Below are 16,875 nucleotides of genomic sequence, written 5' to 3'. Positions count from 1 at the left end.
AACTCAACACTAAAATTTTAAAACCTAAACAATCCAAGTAAAACATGGGCAGAAGACCTGAATAGCTATTTCTCTAAAGAGGACCTACAGATGGAAAATGGACATATGAAAAGAACTCAACATCATTAATCATCAGAAAAATTCAAATAAAAACCACAATGAGATATCACCTCACACCTGTCAGAATGGCTACTGTCAATAAATAAAAAAACAACAAGTGTTGGTGAGGATGTGGAGGAAAGGGAACCCTCATGCACTGTTGGTGGGAATGCAGATTGATGCAGATTGGTGCAGCCGCTATGGAAGGCAGTGTGGAGGTTCCTCAAAAAATTAAGAATAGAATTGCCTTATGACCCAGCAATTCCACTTCTAGGTATTTATCCAAAGAAATCCAAAACACTAATTTGAAAAAAATATATGCACCCCTATGTTTACTGTAGTGCTATTCACAGTGTCCAAGATATGGAAACAACTGAAATGCCCATCAATAGATGATTAGATAAAGAAGTTGTGGTACCTTTATACAATGGAATATTACTCTGCCATAAAAAAAATTTTTACCATTTGCAACATGGATGGACCTAGAGGATATTATGCTAAGAGAAAAGTCAGACTGAGAAAGACAAATACCATGTGATCTCACTTATATGTGGAATCTAAAGAACAGACGAAATGAACAAACAAAACAGAAACAGACTCATAGATACAGAGAACAAACTGATGGTTGCTAGATAGGAAGGAGTATGGGGTATGGGTGGGAAAGGTGAAGGGATTAGGAAGTGCAAATTGGTAGTTACAAAATAGTCAAGGGGATGTGAAATACAGTATGGGGAATATAGTCAATAATGTAAAAACTATATATGGTGTCAGATGGGTACTAGACTTATTGGGGGGATCACTTCATAAATTATATAAATGCCTAACCACTGCACTGTATATGTGAAACTAATATACAATAATATTGAATGTCAACTATAATAAAAAATATATATATATATATAGTTATGGGATGTAAAGCACAGCATAGGGAATATAGTCAATGGTATTGTAATAGGTATGTACAATGTCAGAGGGGTAGGAGACTTGTTTGGGTTATCACCTTGTGAGGTGTATAAATGTCTGATCATTATGTTGTTTTGTACACCTGAAACTAATACAAAATCTCTCTTGGGAGCAGACATGGGTGACAGTGGCAAAACAAATCCAATGTACTTCCTATAGTTGTAAGAAAGATTGTAATCTTGAAGAATTAATTCTTGATTTAAATGCTTTCCTCTCCCACTATAATCTCATTCATATTTCACCTGAAATAAAGAATCACTGAATCTGTTGTTATCACCATGGAATATACCTAAGAGACCCAGGTCAATATTCATGGAAACATTTAACATTAGTTAATAAAATTCACAATGAGAAAGCTTCAGAAATTCTCTAAGTGCTTAAAGAAGTGTGGTATGATGGAAAGACTCTAGACAGAGAAATAAATAAATGGCAGGCTTAGTCCCAGCTGTCACCCACTAGCTGTGTGATCTTGAACAAGTCACTCAGCTTCTTTGTATCTTAGTTTCCTCATCTATAAAATGGCAGTGGGGTAAGACTTTAATCTTCAAACTGCTTTCCAGTTCCAGGTAACCATAGTGTCAATTGCCCTTTACATACCTTTTCCCTTTGTAAACAGATATTACTTTGGGGAATCAGCTGAGTAAATCAAAGGGACTATAAACCATTCCTGGGAACAGCTGAATATTTTGTCATCTTTGGGTTTTGGTTCATGCCACATACACTAAGGCAAGGGCATAGTAAATGAAACTGAAAGCTGAGGGTATTGCCAGGTCAGTGTCAACTGTGTTTCTCAATCAGATATACTAGGATATATTGCAAAACATCGGAATGACAACAGAAAGTAAAAGCATTAGTTGTGTTGGTCACTCACAGCCTGAGAGCCACTCAAGCCCAAAGAGAAACACATCTGTGTTTCACTCAGTATGCTTTACATTTAGAAAGGCTATCTCCCCTCCTCCCTCTACTTCTCATTCTTGGAATAGAGGCAGTCACGTGACAAGTTGCATGGAGGGAGAGAGGACACAAAAAAGGAGAGAAAGATGGCGGGGATCTGAGCCAGAACCCCCCTTCTTACCTCCTCCACATGACTCGGAGCACTTGGTGAAGCCCTCATACTCCCAGTCATACAGCTCGTCAAAATCCTGCAGGCCATCTGTCTCTTCTGGGTTAAACTCAGGAACTTCCCCGTTGCATGGTCCCGCGTAACAGGCACGCTGGGATGCTGGCTTGGGCCCTTCACATTCATCAACAGGCAGGTCAGCCACGGACTGAGAGAAAGACAGGAGCACTTGGCACTTGACTCTTCTCACCTGGGTCCCCACACCACAGGTAACCGTGCAGGCCGACCAGGCCTCTGGGATGAACCTGCAGTCAGCAAGCAAACAAGAGGACAGAATGAGAAGCCCCAGGCAGGAGACCCTGGGCATCATAAGGGACCGCATCCCATCTGCCAACAAGGCCCAGTGCCGTCCCAGGATATGCTCAGGGCTCCTCCACCCTGTCCTGTGACGGGTGCCTCAGTGTAGTTCATGAGCTCATTTGCCACTGTTTCCGGATTGGTTTTTTGAGAGTGTCATCTGAACTCCCAGCTGTAAGACATTCCAGCCACAGACCACCTGCTTTCTCACTGCCTTATACCCACAGTGGCAGCTCTTCAGAGCAGGGAATTCGTGGTTTCTTCTCTCTCTCTCTAAATACCAGCACTTGTGCCTGCTGCAAGATGCTGGCTATTCTTATAGCAGACTAATACTGATACTAAAAACTATAACAAAATAAGCCCTTGGAGATATTTAAGGAAGTATTTTTCTTAGTCTGGATCAGATTCCATAACTTTCTTTGCTTTTCTGCACAATGTGCTTCCCAAGATTTATTTATATGTAGGGCTTTTTTTTTTTTTTTGTAAGTTTCCAAGAATGGAGCAAAGTCTTGTTCCTCACACATTCTTTGAATTAGTCTGGACTACGCTTCTTTTTATATCATAGAGAAAAGCGGTGCTACAAATTTAAGTCCACAGGCATGTCACAGTAAAGAAGAGGTTATGCATTCATACAAGTTTGTTCAACAGTCTCCACCCCGCCTCCCCACCAGAGAAGCGACCCTACTGAGAACTCGGTTTTCCTCTGAGTTTCTCTAGAATGTAGGATGATATCCAAATTCCAAAAAAAAAAAAAAAAGCCTTTTTTCCTCCCACTAATCAACAATGGCCACAACTACAATGACCTTGAGAGGGGCCTAAGGGAAAAGCCCAGAGGGAACCATTAACATTTTCAAAAAGTTAGTATAATAATCTGGAGAAAGAACTTGGGAATAAAATTTTTTTTATTTTTCCATGATCCTATGGCTTTCTCAGAGAGAGTTGTGCTGAGGAGGCATGCAAACCTGGCTCCTTAACCTTGACTTTGGCAGAAAAGGAAAGAACTGATAAGAAGATTATAGCATCAAATCCTAGCAAGTGCAAATGGTTCATATCTAGTTTAGGGAAGCTGAAATTCTAACAGGAAACCAATCCAATGTTTCAAACTGGAAGGAACACAACAAAAATGTTTCCTGGTCCTGAACCTGAATCTGCGTGTGGAACGGGGTATCTGGCGTCCCCTCAGACGATGTCTGAGGCATGGTGGCAGTCCCTTTAAGAAAGGTCTGACATTTGTTACCTCTGAAGAACCATCCCATAGAAAAGAATGGACATCACTTATAACCTTGTCAGGAAGATGGATGACGGGGAAGGGCCACCCAGAACTACTCCCAAGAAATTCTCATCACAATGTTACCGCCCTCTGTTGTTTTTCAATTCTTGACTTCATCTTCTGGCCCCTAAAGAACCTGGGGGAAAACTGTATCTTGAAAGATTAAAAAGTCTCTTTTTCTTCAAATAATGCTACCTGCAAGCACTTTTTAGAAATATGAAACCAAAACCTGCAATCAAAATAATCTTAACCCTCTTCTTACATATTCATATATATATCTGCCTAGCTCCTGGAACAAGAATCATGACAAATACACAAGTACTGAACTTTACAACCCAGGTGTAGACATAAAGGAAAATACATACCAAACTATTTTGTACATAAAACAACAACAACAACAACAAAAAAAAAACAGAAAGAAAACCAAAGCAAATAAGTCTGCCAACTTAGACCATAACGTGATGAATAATGCTTCCGGAATAATGTGGTGCTGAATTTTGTTTTCAAATACAAAAGATCACAAGATCTCAAAAAGATCTGTGCCTTATCAGCTTTCCCTATGCAGTAAGGATTATTGTTGTCACCTACCATAGCCCTTTTTAGTGACCATTGCAAGAGAAAGGATCAGCTAGCTTTTTCTGTTAAGAGCTAATAGAAAGTATTTTAGATTTTGTGGGCCAAGATTGTGGGTCTTTGTTGTTCCAACTACTGAGTTCTGCTGATGTAGTGTGAAAGCAGCCATAGACGATACGTAAATAGATGGGTTTGGCTGTGTTCCAATAAAACTTTATTTACAAAAACTGGAGGGAGGGCTGGGAAGGGTGCCTGTGGGCTGTATGTTGTTTACCAATTCCAGCTATATAGCAGGTTTAGTGGAGAGGCTAAACACACTAAGGTTTATAAATAAACACCAAACTTATTTTAGGTCTTAATTTCCATCTTTTTCCACATAGATAAGCTGATAAGAACGACAAGTAGCTAAACTGATTTATGTTTTATCGTCCACAGTGAGTCCCAGATGCAATCTAGAATATGAACAATGCACAAACGAAACCGTCAGCTCTCATTGCCTGTAATGTGAATCACTTTGCATTTGGTTTCTTTCCATTACCAAGAAGATACACCAAAAGCCCACAAAGTAGACAGGGTATGCTCTTGAAGCCCCACTCAGTGCAATGGTGAAACGTGTTTATTTTAAAGTAGCATCTAAATGAAAAAGAAAAAAAGAAGTATATATATACATATGTGTGTCTGTTTGACTTTCTGAAGATTTAGGATTAGTAGCAAAAACAATAAACATCTACTTTATGTCTCCCAAGTGATAGTGATAGTCTTATCAAACATCAGATAGTCTTACTGGTTTATCTCTCAACTGGCTATCCTTAGGTCTTCACTAAGTTCACACCAATTAAAAACAATTTAGCTTTTAAATGGTGCTGTCTTTTACCAGTCATCTTAATTTCTCCAGTGCATATATTTTATGATATGATATATTCTCTTTTATCGAAGGCAGGAGATTATATTTCAAGAGAAATATATATAATAGTGCAAATGGACAAATGAATAATAACTTTTTCATATGAAACATCTCCGCACATCCCTAGATCTCCCAACTCTGTATTTACTATCTTGAGCTATCTGGCCGCAAGTGGGAGGAAACAAGGTCAGTGAGAGGGCAAGTGAGCTAGGAGGTTTAAATGTAATGTTTAGATGACTCAATTTGAGTAGCACTTGCTAAGTTAGAACCTTTAAAGTCGGATCTTTAGAATGGAGTGAATAAGGGATTTAAAAAAATCATTTTGATGTAGAAATGTACAACGAAAAAGATCTTACTGAGGTTTAATTTGGGTAATTAAAAAAATTTTTTTGTTAGCAAAACAATTATGGTATGAATGAAAAATGGCTGGATAACTGAGTTCTTCAAATGATAGGCTTAAATTTTATAAAGAGCTGATTTAATTTCTGCATTTAGTCTTCCCATCCCCAGGAAATTAAAAAAACAACCTAGCAAAAAGATGATTTATGCTTCTGTCTATTCTTTGATTTGCAGCTTAATTGTTCATTTTATTAACAAAAGTTTATCCTCTAATTAGTTATTATCATAGTCCCTTTTATGAAATAGAAAACAGTGATAATCAAATTTAGTTGTAAAATCCCAAAGTAGTTTAGTTTATTAATGGCTGTTATGGAAAAAGAAGCATGGACTGAAGTAATAAAAACAATCACTTTATTAATATAATGCCACATAGAAACAATTCTTTCTTGGTTAATTAGTCTCATGTCACTACAAATCTTACCCAGAGTTAGGCTCTGATTTTATGCACATATGATCTCTAAGATATTTAACTTTTGCCTTTCTCTTCTTACTTTCCTCTCTCCTCCTTTCTCACATACATGTTTGTTTAAAAAAATCACTGGGAATATTCAAAATAAGAGTAGCTTTATAGGTGTTTTTTTTTTTTTTGATGTTGTTATTAGCCTTGCCTCATTTGCTAGTTTCAAAATGCAAATCAAAACCTGCAGGAAATCAAATTAGAAATATTAAATTTTGGTTTAATTTTCAATCTTATTACACTTGAGTTATAAGTTGATAAGGGTTGTGGATTTCTTTTCCCTCTTTCTTTTGGTGTATGCTTGTGTATGAGAGTAGTGGCATGATATTAGGGTGAGGAGAGAGGATGGAATAAACTGAATAGTGTAGGAAAAATATAAAAGACTACTATTAGAAACAATAAACAAACACAGTAAAGTTGCAGGATACAAAATCAATATACAAAAATCCATTGGCTTCCTCAATACTAACAACGAAGTATCAGAAAGTAAAATGAAAAAAAAAAAATCCCATTTACAATTGCCACAAAAAGGATTAAATATTTAGGACTAAACTTAACAAATAAAATAAAGGGCCAATGCTCTGAAAACTACAAGCTACTGTTACAAGAAATTGAAGAAAACCCAAAGATATCCTGTGTTTATGGAATGGAAGAATTAACATTTGTCAAAATGTGCATATTATCTAATGCAATCTACAGATTCAATGCAATCCCTATCAAAATCCCAATGGCATTTTTCATAGAAATAGGACACAAACTCCTCAATTTGTATAGAGCACCAAAAGACCCTGAACAGCCAAAGCCATCCTGAAAAAAGAACAAAGATGGAGTTATAACACCGCCTGACTTCAAGCTATACTACAAAGCCATAAAAATCAAAACAGTATGCTATTGCAGAAAAAATAGACACACGGGCCAATGGAGCAGAATTGAGAGCCCAGAACTAAATCCACACATATATGGGCAACTGATTTTTGACAAAGGATCCTAAAACATACAATGGATAAAGTCTCTTTAATAAAAGGTGTTGGGAAAAATGGAAAGCCACTTGAAAAAGACTAAGACTAAACTGCTATTTGACACCATACAAAAAAACCAACTCAAAATGGATTAAAAACTTGAATATAAAACCTAAAACAATAAAATACATAGAAGAAAACATAGGCACTAAACTTATGGAACTTAACCTCAAAGGGGTTTTGTGAACTCAACACCAAAGTCAAAAAAATTAAAGAAAAAAAAATGGATGGGACTACATCAAACTAAAAAGCTTCTGCACAGCAAAAGAAACCATTGACAAAACAAAAAGGCAACCAACTGAAAGGGAGCCGATATTTGCAAACAATACCTCTATTAAGGGGCTAATATCCAAAATGTACTATAAAGAACTCATACAACTCAACAATAAAAATCCAAACAATCTAATTAAGAAATGGGCAGAGGACCTGAATAGACACTTTTCCAAGGAAGATGTATAGGTGGCCAACAGACATATGAAAATATGTTCAACATCACCAGTTATAAGGGAAATGCAAATCAAAACCACAATGAGATACTACATCACACCTGTTAGAATGGCTTTTATCAATAAGACAATAAATAACAAATGTTGGAGACGCTGTGGAGAAAAAGGAACCCTCATACCCTCATACACTGCTGGTAGGAATGTAAATTGGTGGAGCCACTATGGAAAACAGTATGGAGGTTCTTAAAAAAAATTGAGAATAGAGCAACCATATGATCCAGCAAGCCTCTTCTGGGTATCTACGTGAAAAATTTGAAAATACTTACATGTAAATATGAATATATATATATATATATATATATATATATATATATATATATATATATATATATGGTTAGAAACAAATACCACACACACACACACACACACACACACACACGTATATATCCTTATGTTTATTTTAGCATTATTTACAATAACCAACACATGGAAACAACGTAACTGTCCTTCAACGGATGATTGGATAAAGATGTGGTACATATATACAATGGAATATACTTAGCCAGAAGAAGATAAAACATTGCCATTGCAAAAACATGGATGGATATTGAGAGTATAATGGTAAGTGAAATAAGTCAGATGAAAAAGGACAAGAACTATACGATTTCACTCATTTGTGGGATATAAAACGAAAAGCAACAAATGAACAGACAAAAGAAGAAAACTTATGGAAACAGACAACAATATGGTGGTTACCAGAGGGGAAGGCAGGGTAGAGGGAGGACAAAGAGAGTAAAGTGGGTCAAATATATGGTGACGGAAGGAAACTAGACTTTGGGTGGTGCACACACAATGGAGTATACAGATGTTGTATTACAAAGTTGTACACCTGAAATTTACATAATTAATCAATGTTACCCTAATAAGTTTAATAAAAAAATAACAAAGAAAAAAACCACTTTAAAATGGACCCAAAAGATTATTGGATATCTTATCAAGTGCATTTTTCCTAGTTATTGCAATCTTTCATTGATTGTCAGCTATTTTACCACACTGTAGATTGCAGAAAACTGACAATGCAAATAATTCTTGCTCATAGAACTGCAATTAATTGTGTCTAGTGGAATGCAATTGAGTTTTGTCCTGTGGCTAGACCTATTTTGCATCTATTTGTAAATATTTCAGCATTCTTATTTCCCTAACTATGTATGGTTCTTTCAAGTTCCCTTTGAATTTGTTCTAACATTTTCCTGATTCCCTCATTAATTAATGAAATAAATAAAATCTTCAACAGATGTTCATTCTATATTTGCATGAGAATCATGGTTTTTTCCTTTTCTAAAAATTTATCATTTAACTAGTGACCAAAAAGGGATCTGAAAAATAGTACATTGGAAAAATAAAATATTGTATAAGTAATTCTACCTCAAATTAACCAGAAAGTCTTTTACATAAATATATCATTTTGGGGTAAAAGAATCACCATACTTTATTAGTAATGATGTTATTCCATATTGCCTCATCTTATTTTCAACCCAATCTTCCTTTTGCTATTCTTTTTCTTTAGTTTGAAAAGTTTGTTCTCCTGATTCTGAGCAATATTTGAGATATTAATGAGAAAACTTTAGGAAAAGGTGCAATTACCTAAACCAAAGCTGGCCATTTTGGCCTCTGAACTGAAGAAGCATTTGGATACATGAAAAACAAAAAACAAAAAACGAAAAACAAACTGATGCTGGGTGGGAAAGAAACTTGGAAAAGGAAACTTTCATCTATGTCTCAATTTTACATGAGATCAAAAGACCTCATGTAAAACTTTTTAGTATCTCTCAATTAAAAAAGATTAAAAAAAACACAACACTCCAAAATAAATAAATAAATAAACAAAAAACCTTTGGAATGCTACGAAGGGAAGGTAACCCTTTAATTGAATCCCTCTAGGAATTTTAGAATTAATCGCAAAACCCATCATACCAAGACTTCCTTAAAATGATTATTTAAAATATAGTTAGAGCATTAAAGTTTTGAGAGAACACTTATCCAAAATATGCCTCTATATTCATTTAGAACCACACCTAAATACTTCCAAATAAATGAGAATCTAACTTATTGTAAAAGATCTTTAGTCAAGGACATTTGATTTGAACGTGGAATTATGAAAATATTTCTCAACTGCTGTTGTTAGCTTACAATTCTCTGGAGCTGCAAATAATTCATGCTAGTTATGCAACTCATATTGAAGTCTCCAAGCAAAAATGTTCAAAGGTATCCAGGACACCACTGCATAAAACTTCTGATAATTTTTTTTGTAGGTTCCTCAAATCCTTAAGTATCATGCCTGGGTTGTGAAGGTGTTCATTACTGAAAGGTGCCCCAGTAGTATAACCAAGAATAGAATGATCTTAGAAATTAAAACAACAAAACAAATGATGCAGCCACCAGTACAACTATTTGATAAAAAAATTCAAAATGAGAAACAGAAACTCATAGACACAGACAATAGTTTAGTGGTTACCAGAGGGTAAGGAGGGTGGGGGGTGGGAGATGAGGGTAAGGGGGATCAAATATATGGTGATGGAAGGAGAAGTGACTCTGGGTGGTGAACACACAATGGATTTATAGATGATGTAATACAGAATTGTACACCTGAAATCTATGTAATTTTACTAACAATTGTCACCCCAATAAATTAAAAAAATAAATTAAAAACATAAAAATTCAGTGGTTGCCCCATATAATGCCACTAACCAGTAATGAATGAATGAATGAATGAATGAATGAATGAATGAATGAATAAGAAAGAAGAACCCAATCCCAAAATACAATAAGGCCTTATGGGAGAGCTATGTTTAAGTGGCATTTTCAAAGTAGGAGACTTCATTTTCTCATGATAATGATGCCCTGTTGTGTTCTCTGAGGGACAGCTGGCCTCTGCGAGAATGTCTCAGTGATTTTCTTGAAGAAACACTCAGTGCTAGCAGTGGGAGGAAGAAAGGCAGATTGCATTAAAGAGCACATTTTCCTTTGAAAGAGACTTTATATTAGCAGGAAATGCTGTGGGGGTTCAGTTATCTTCAAATTCCAATGAGTCAGAGTGAGACTACTAGCTCTTTCAAGGGATAGGACCTCGCATTTGAGTCTGTTAAACTCATCTTGCAGTTCTGACCTGGCTTTCTCTGTTATGGTTCCAGACAAGATATTAGAAAGAGTCTTAGTAAAGGTGGGACCCTGCTGACCATCAGAAGGTCGTTCTTCTTTAACAGAATGACAACTAATAATCAGTTTCTAAGAATATTGGCCCCACATTGTCTGCTGTTTCCAACAAATCCAGTCCTCAACTATCATGTTCCCAGTGGCATCCAACACAAGTGACCATACCTCTCTTCTTGAATTACTTTCCCCTCTTGATTTACACGACATCAAACTGTCCTGACTTTCTTTTCTTTTCTGGTCACTTCCTTATCAGTCTCCGTTTCGAGATCCTTCTCCTCTCCTCAAACTCTAAATATTGCGGTGCCTCAGGGCTCAGTTTGGTGCTTTTGAGGTGTTCATCAATGATTCTTGGTTTCAAATACCACCAATGAGCTGGCAACTTCTAAGTATGGTCAGTCCTCGGTATCCACAGGTTCCGCACCCGTGGATTCAACCAATTGTCGGTAGAAAATACTTGAAAAAAAAAGTGACGTTGTTGCTGATGCGTACTATGTAGTTAGGCCTACGACGGTTGCATCTGTACTGAACATGTACAGATTTCTTTTTCTTGTCATTATTCCTTAAGTAATACAGTATAACAACTATTAACATAGGATTTACATTGTATTAGGTATTATAAATAATCTGGAGATTATGTAAAGTATTCAGGAGGTTGTGTGTAGGTTCTATGCAAATACTATGCCATTTCATATAAGGGACTTGAGTTTTGGTATCTGTGTGTGGGGTGATGTCCTGGAGCCAATCTCCCATGGATACCAAGGGACAATTGCATTTAATCTCTAGTCTAGATCTTTCTCCTGAGCTTTATACCTGAACTTTTTTTGGTAAGATTTAGGATAGGGTGCCATTTTGTTCTTTGAAAGGAGTAAACACTAATTTAATATACTCTATTTATGAAAATGTATACAGTGCTTTTTATGTGCCAGGTGCCATTTTAAGTGCTTTATAAATAAAAGCTGTTAAATCCTAACAACCTGATAAGAACTAGTATTATCTCCATTTACTATACAGATGAGGAAAGTGAAGTATAAGTCAGTCACACAGCTAGTAAGGTTTCATGCTCTTACCCACTATGCATTGCTCCCTCTCCTGCTTGACTTTTTTACTTTGATATTTCAAAGGTATCTCCAACTTAAAATGTCCAAAATTGAACTCCTGATTTCCTTCCTCAGTATCCTATTCCACCACAGCACATGATTCTGCTGGTTACCCAACTGCTCAGGTAAAACAATTAGGAGTTATTCTTGACCCCTCATTTTCCCTTACTGCTCACTTCCAAATGATTCCCAAATTCTCTCAATTCTCCCTTAAAAATATATCTGAAATTCATTTACTTCTCTGCAACTCCACTACCACCACATTGATATAACAACAACAGCTACTGTTTAGTGATGTGTTCTATATCTTAATTAACTCATTATAACATCGTTAGGAGATGGGTACTGTCAAAAACATTGTGAAATGTGCAAGAGATTATTGATTATTCTTTACAATGGAAGGCTGGCACTGCTTAGCAAGCTTTCAGGCATTGTCTAATTCTACAGAAGTGAGTCTTTGTCTTGGGCTAGTCTATTTTGCAACTACATAGAGACAGAAGTTTCCTTATAGAGGGCTGGTAATGATACAAATGTTTTGTCAATAGTGATGGACTCTTTCTCTGTTCATTGTGAATGCAAATTATTTTGTCTGGTACAAAATATAAAACTTCTCTAAATCCAATTCTCCTCTGAACAAGTTTTTAACATCTTACTGGTTCCCTCAACAATTTAAGAGTTAAATAAAATGTTTGACATGTGCTCATTTCATATTTATATGAGTCATGATTTTGGTTTTCGAAAATTATATTGTAACAGTACTATTTTCATCCCAATTTCTAGATAAAATTGAGACACAGAGATTTCCAAGGTCATACTGCTAAATAAATGGCAGAGTCAAGATTTAAACTGTGACGACTCCAGAATCCATGCTCTACCCCACCTCACCACCCTGGCTCTCAGGCTGCCATGTACACCACAATCTCCTGGACTACCACTGGTCTGTTTTCTTTCTCTGTTAGCCCTTGCCAATCCATTCTTCATGCTGCAGCCAGGGGATCTTAGACTGTAAACCTTTCATTATTTCCACTATACCCAGAAAAAGAGCCAAACTCCTTACCAAGCTTACATTATGCTATTTTTCCATCGTCATCTCCTAAGATTCTCCCCGCCAGTCACTAGCCTTCATCCACTGTAGTTTCCTTCATTTCTTTAAACATGTGTCATTCTTTCTTGACTCAAGATTTTGGCATGTGTGGGTCACTCTGTTCCCTTCTCTCAGCTTGGAATAACTCTCACTCATCCTTTAGGTCTCAGCTGACATACCTCTTCTCAAAGAAGAATTCCTTGACCCCAAGACCTATGGGGCTACTCTTAGACTCTCTTGGAGTACCTCTTCATTTTCTCATAGCTGTTGTCAGTCTTTGAGAATCAAGTGTGAATCTTTATGTAATAACTATCTTCCTCACTAGACAAAACATCTATGAAAGCAGAACTTCACATAATAGATGCTTTTTCCCTAATGGATGAATTTAAGGGTAAGAGTTTTGAGTGACTTGGTATTGGGCTTCTTCTTGGGCTCAAAGATTGAAAGCAAGTTAGATAAAGAGGCAATAGCTTTGAAACTCAAAGAAATTAAATCATGCCTCTCAGTTCCAGGCATTGGCATGAGGAAACAAAAACTTATTCCTGTTGTAGGAATTTCTTTTGGTCTTTTAAAAAGTTATTGTGCTCAAATTTAGTAGCTGTACTGAGTGGGCTCATTCATTTTACACTGCTGGTAGCTGTACTCAGTCAGGATGTGCTGGCCACATTTCATCTTGATGGGGTGTTGGGTTACGACGTAGCTTGAGGCAAGTTTAAATTCTGTGTCTATCACACTTCAATTTAATATTAATAAAAATGATATTTTACAGAAGTAAAGGATTTTTGAACAATTTTGAGCCAGAGCCTGCCTTCAGTAATTTATACATAACTCTGGTCTAACATTGCCTTATCACTCCAGCAGCTACTCAACAGTGAAGGCTCTAGGGCATTTGGAATTGTTTCTAGGTTAGAGAAACCCAAGGAGAGCTCCTATTTTTCCTATCTACTCTTTAAAACTCAGTGTGCACAGAGTATTGGGAAAAAGAGAAGACAGATCACGAACAGCATGCCTCAGATACAAATGGTGCCAAATCAGTCTCTTCACAAATGAAAAATGAGAATACGACACTTGTTTCAGACCATCTTTCTCTCCCATTGCTTTTCTGACCTATCTGAACAAAACATGATTTAAAAGTTTGGTCTTCCTTGAGGATAGTCTGATTATTTAAAAAGCCATGTCCCAGGGACAAAAATGCCAGTATAGCTTACAATACTATTAGTGCATTTGTAGTTTTCAGCTTAATACTAGAATGTAGTTTCTAACACTTCTACTTTGATAAAAATCTAAAAATTGTAAACTCAGAACACTTTTCATGAACTACTTCTTCACATGGGCTGAAATTAGTTTATCTTGCAATTTTATAAAGGTTTCTTTCCCTTAATTCAACGAGTTTGGCAAAGCTTTCCAATGAAAAGTTCAGTTCATTCAAAATGACCTTAATGGACGTAACATATATTGGTGGTGACAGGGTCCATACTTTATTTTGGCACACTAGGATCCCATTAATTTGTCTTTGTCACTCTCTAGGGCTCAGCTCAGCAATAGTTCAGATTTAGCTTTCTGAAAGTAGCTACAGAATGAGCAATAAATGGAGACAGTAGGAGGGGCTGACAAATTTAGAACTTCTTGGTTTGCATTAAAGGCTTTTCTAATCACTACATAAAAATGGCTCTGTCTGCTCTCTTGAATGTGTGATTGATTTTTCTGTCTCAGTGCATGCTGGGAGCAATCTGTGGGGATCAACTGCATTTAACTTAGAGTTGAGAGGATGCTTTTCCATGCAAGAATTTTCTAAACTTTCCTTATTAATGTTTGCAGTTCACTATCGATCCCTTTTTATTCAAATAAAGGCAACTAACCTTTGTCCCTTACAATAAACTACGGGCTAAATTCAAAGTGTGATGCTTAAAAATGAGTCTTCAAAGAGCCTCAGAAGTACACAAGAGAGGCAGGGAGGTGGTGTTCCCTGGGGAACCACTAGCTAAATTTTGGGTTGAATTGCACTTCTCTTTCACATTCCATTAGATACAACATGTATGAGGCAGATGCAACATCTGCTTCAATTTTGCCATTTATAAATGGTGATTATTAGACATTTTTACTCCTTTAAAGACTCTCTAAAAAGATGAATGATGCTGAAAAGGGCTCCATCATAACCATGGCTAATACATATACAGAGAGCTTCCTGCATATCGGATACTTTACATACAGAGGGGGCCAAAAACATGTATACACATTTTAAGAAAGGAAAACTGTATTAAAATTGTAATACTCAATATATACCGATAACAAAAGATGAATACAAGTCACGTTTGACTTCTGCAATTACAAGAGGTGCTCAAAGTGGTTACCCTCAGCGTCCAGACACTTCTGATTATGGTGAACTACTGCTTGAGCAACGCTGACCACAGTGTCCACTTGTATATATTTTTTGGCACCCGTGGTATATTAACTTAATTCTCACAATAACCCTATCACGTAGGTACTATTATTATGATCATTTCACAAATGATGAAATTGCAGCAGCCAATAGGGTGAAGGACTTGGCCAGGGTCTCCTGTTGCTAGTGGGGGATCCAAAATTAACTAACACCCAGGCAGTCTGTCACTAGAGCCCACACTTTTCAACACTGGGCTCACTGCTGCTCTGCATGGAAGTATGATCAATAATTCAAGTGCTTTTTACTCTGATTGCAGGAGGGCTGTATCCTGGTTTGAGCACACAAATACACAGACTCACCCCTCATCAACTCACATAGTTGGCAGGATGATAACTCTGAAAAAATAGTACAGATTTTAGGAAGTTATCTGTGATCAACATATAGACAGGAAACACTGAGGTACATGTACTGACACAAAGTATCTGACCATTTGCTATGTAAAAAGATCCAATAATCTTTCCTCAAGTGCTAGTTCTGGAGTCAAAGTCAGATTCAAATAAATTCTATCATACTCTGCTGAACATCAGTTCACATCAACACCTCCCCCACCCCACCCCTTTCAGTGTGTATTGCATTCTTCTCTCATTTGTTTCTCATAGTTGTAAATTAGCATGTTCTAGCTTAACTATTGTGATATTTTCGCTCAGAGGGATATGTGGTAATGAAGAGAATCTGGGAATTCAATAAACAATTCTCCTACATTCCTTTTTAAATTAATAACACTATCACTCTAGGTATACCCAGACATGAAATGTCATTTCTTAAAAACCACTAGCTCACTGTTCAACCTGTGGATCATTGGCCAATACTCAGCACTTTAATCACAATCCTATCATCCTGTGATAAGAATGCTCTCAAGGTTTCTTGAGGGCAAGTCCTATTGGGTTGATTTTTTACAGTATCTGCACCTGGAAGAGAACACAGAGCACAGAGCAAGTGACTTATGAGCAGATTAACTTCTTATATTCGGAGGTGTGAACAATTAGCAGGTCCAGTGACTCTTTAGCATCATCTAAAATAATCAGCCAGAAAACTACTAGGAAGTATTCTCCTGTTGCAGAGGGTATACTGGATGAGAATGATTTGGATGGAAGGGGAGGAGGCCTGGAAGGAAGGAACTGGAAGTGAGACAGGTCCTGACTGTTGGGGGATAAAGACTGATTCCGTCGGCCAGTGTGAGGCTTTAGCTCTGCCATGTGCCAGTTTTCAAGGTTAAATGCTTTTGCATCCTGTAATTCTAATGCTCAGCCCTGGTCTGTGAACATCTTTTATGTTGCTTTAATGATCTGCAAAAAGTGTATAAGTTTCTCGGTTTTTAGGTGAGCTCTTGATTCTTAAGAAATACACACACACACACACACACACACACACACACACACACACACTATTCCTTTTATTTTCTGTGGCCTAAGATGCACAAAGAATGTAATCCAGGCACCTTGTACTCACGATATAAACAGCAAAACTATCTAGATCCATTACTGATGTTGGAAT

General features: G+C 36.8%; 1 protein-coding gene across 3 annotated transcripts in view; it reads right to left on the bottom strand.

Annotated features, from left to right (window-relative positions):
* ADAMTSL1 (ADAMTS like 1) overlaps positions 1–16,875 on the bottom strand; it is an 891,281-nt gene that overhangs the window by 171,027 nt on the left and 703,379 nt on the right. For all 3 annotated transcript variants that reach the window (XM_074330337.2, XM_074330338.2, XM_019739192.3), the window contains one exon: positions 2,138–2,427. In XM_074330337.2, the coding sequence (XP_074186438.2) occupies positions 2,138–2,427 (290 nt within the window). The remainder of the gene's footprint in view (positions 1–2,137; positions 2,428–16,875) is intronic.

The sequence above is a fragment of the Rhinolophus sinicus genome, chromosome 16 (genome assembly GCF_057876585.1).
Source record: "Rhinolophus sinicus isolate RSI-liver-muscle chromosome 16, RSI-T2T, whole genome shotgun sequence".
NCBI classification, from domain to species: domain Eukaryota; kingdom Metazoa; phylum Chordata; class Mammalia; order Chiroptera; family Rhinolophidae; genus Rhinolophus; species Rhinolophus sinicus.
Note: the sequence above shows the minus strand (reverse complement) of the source record. Positions and strands in the feature narration are given on the sequence as shown.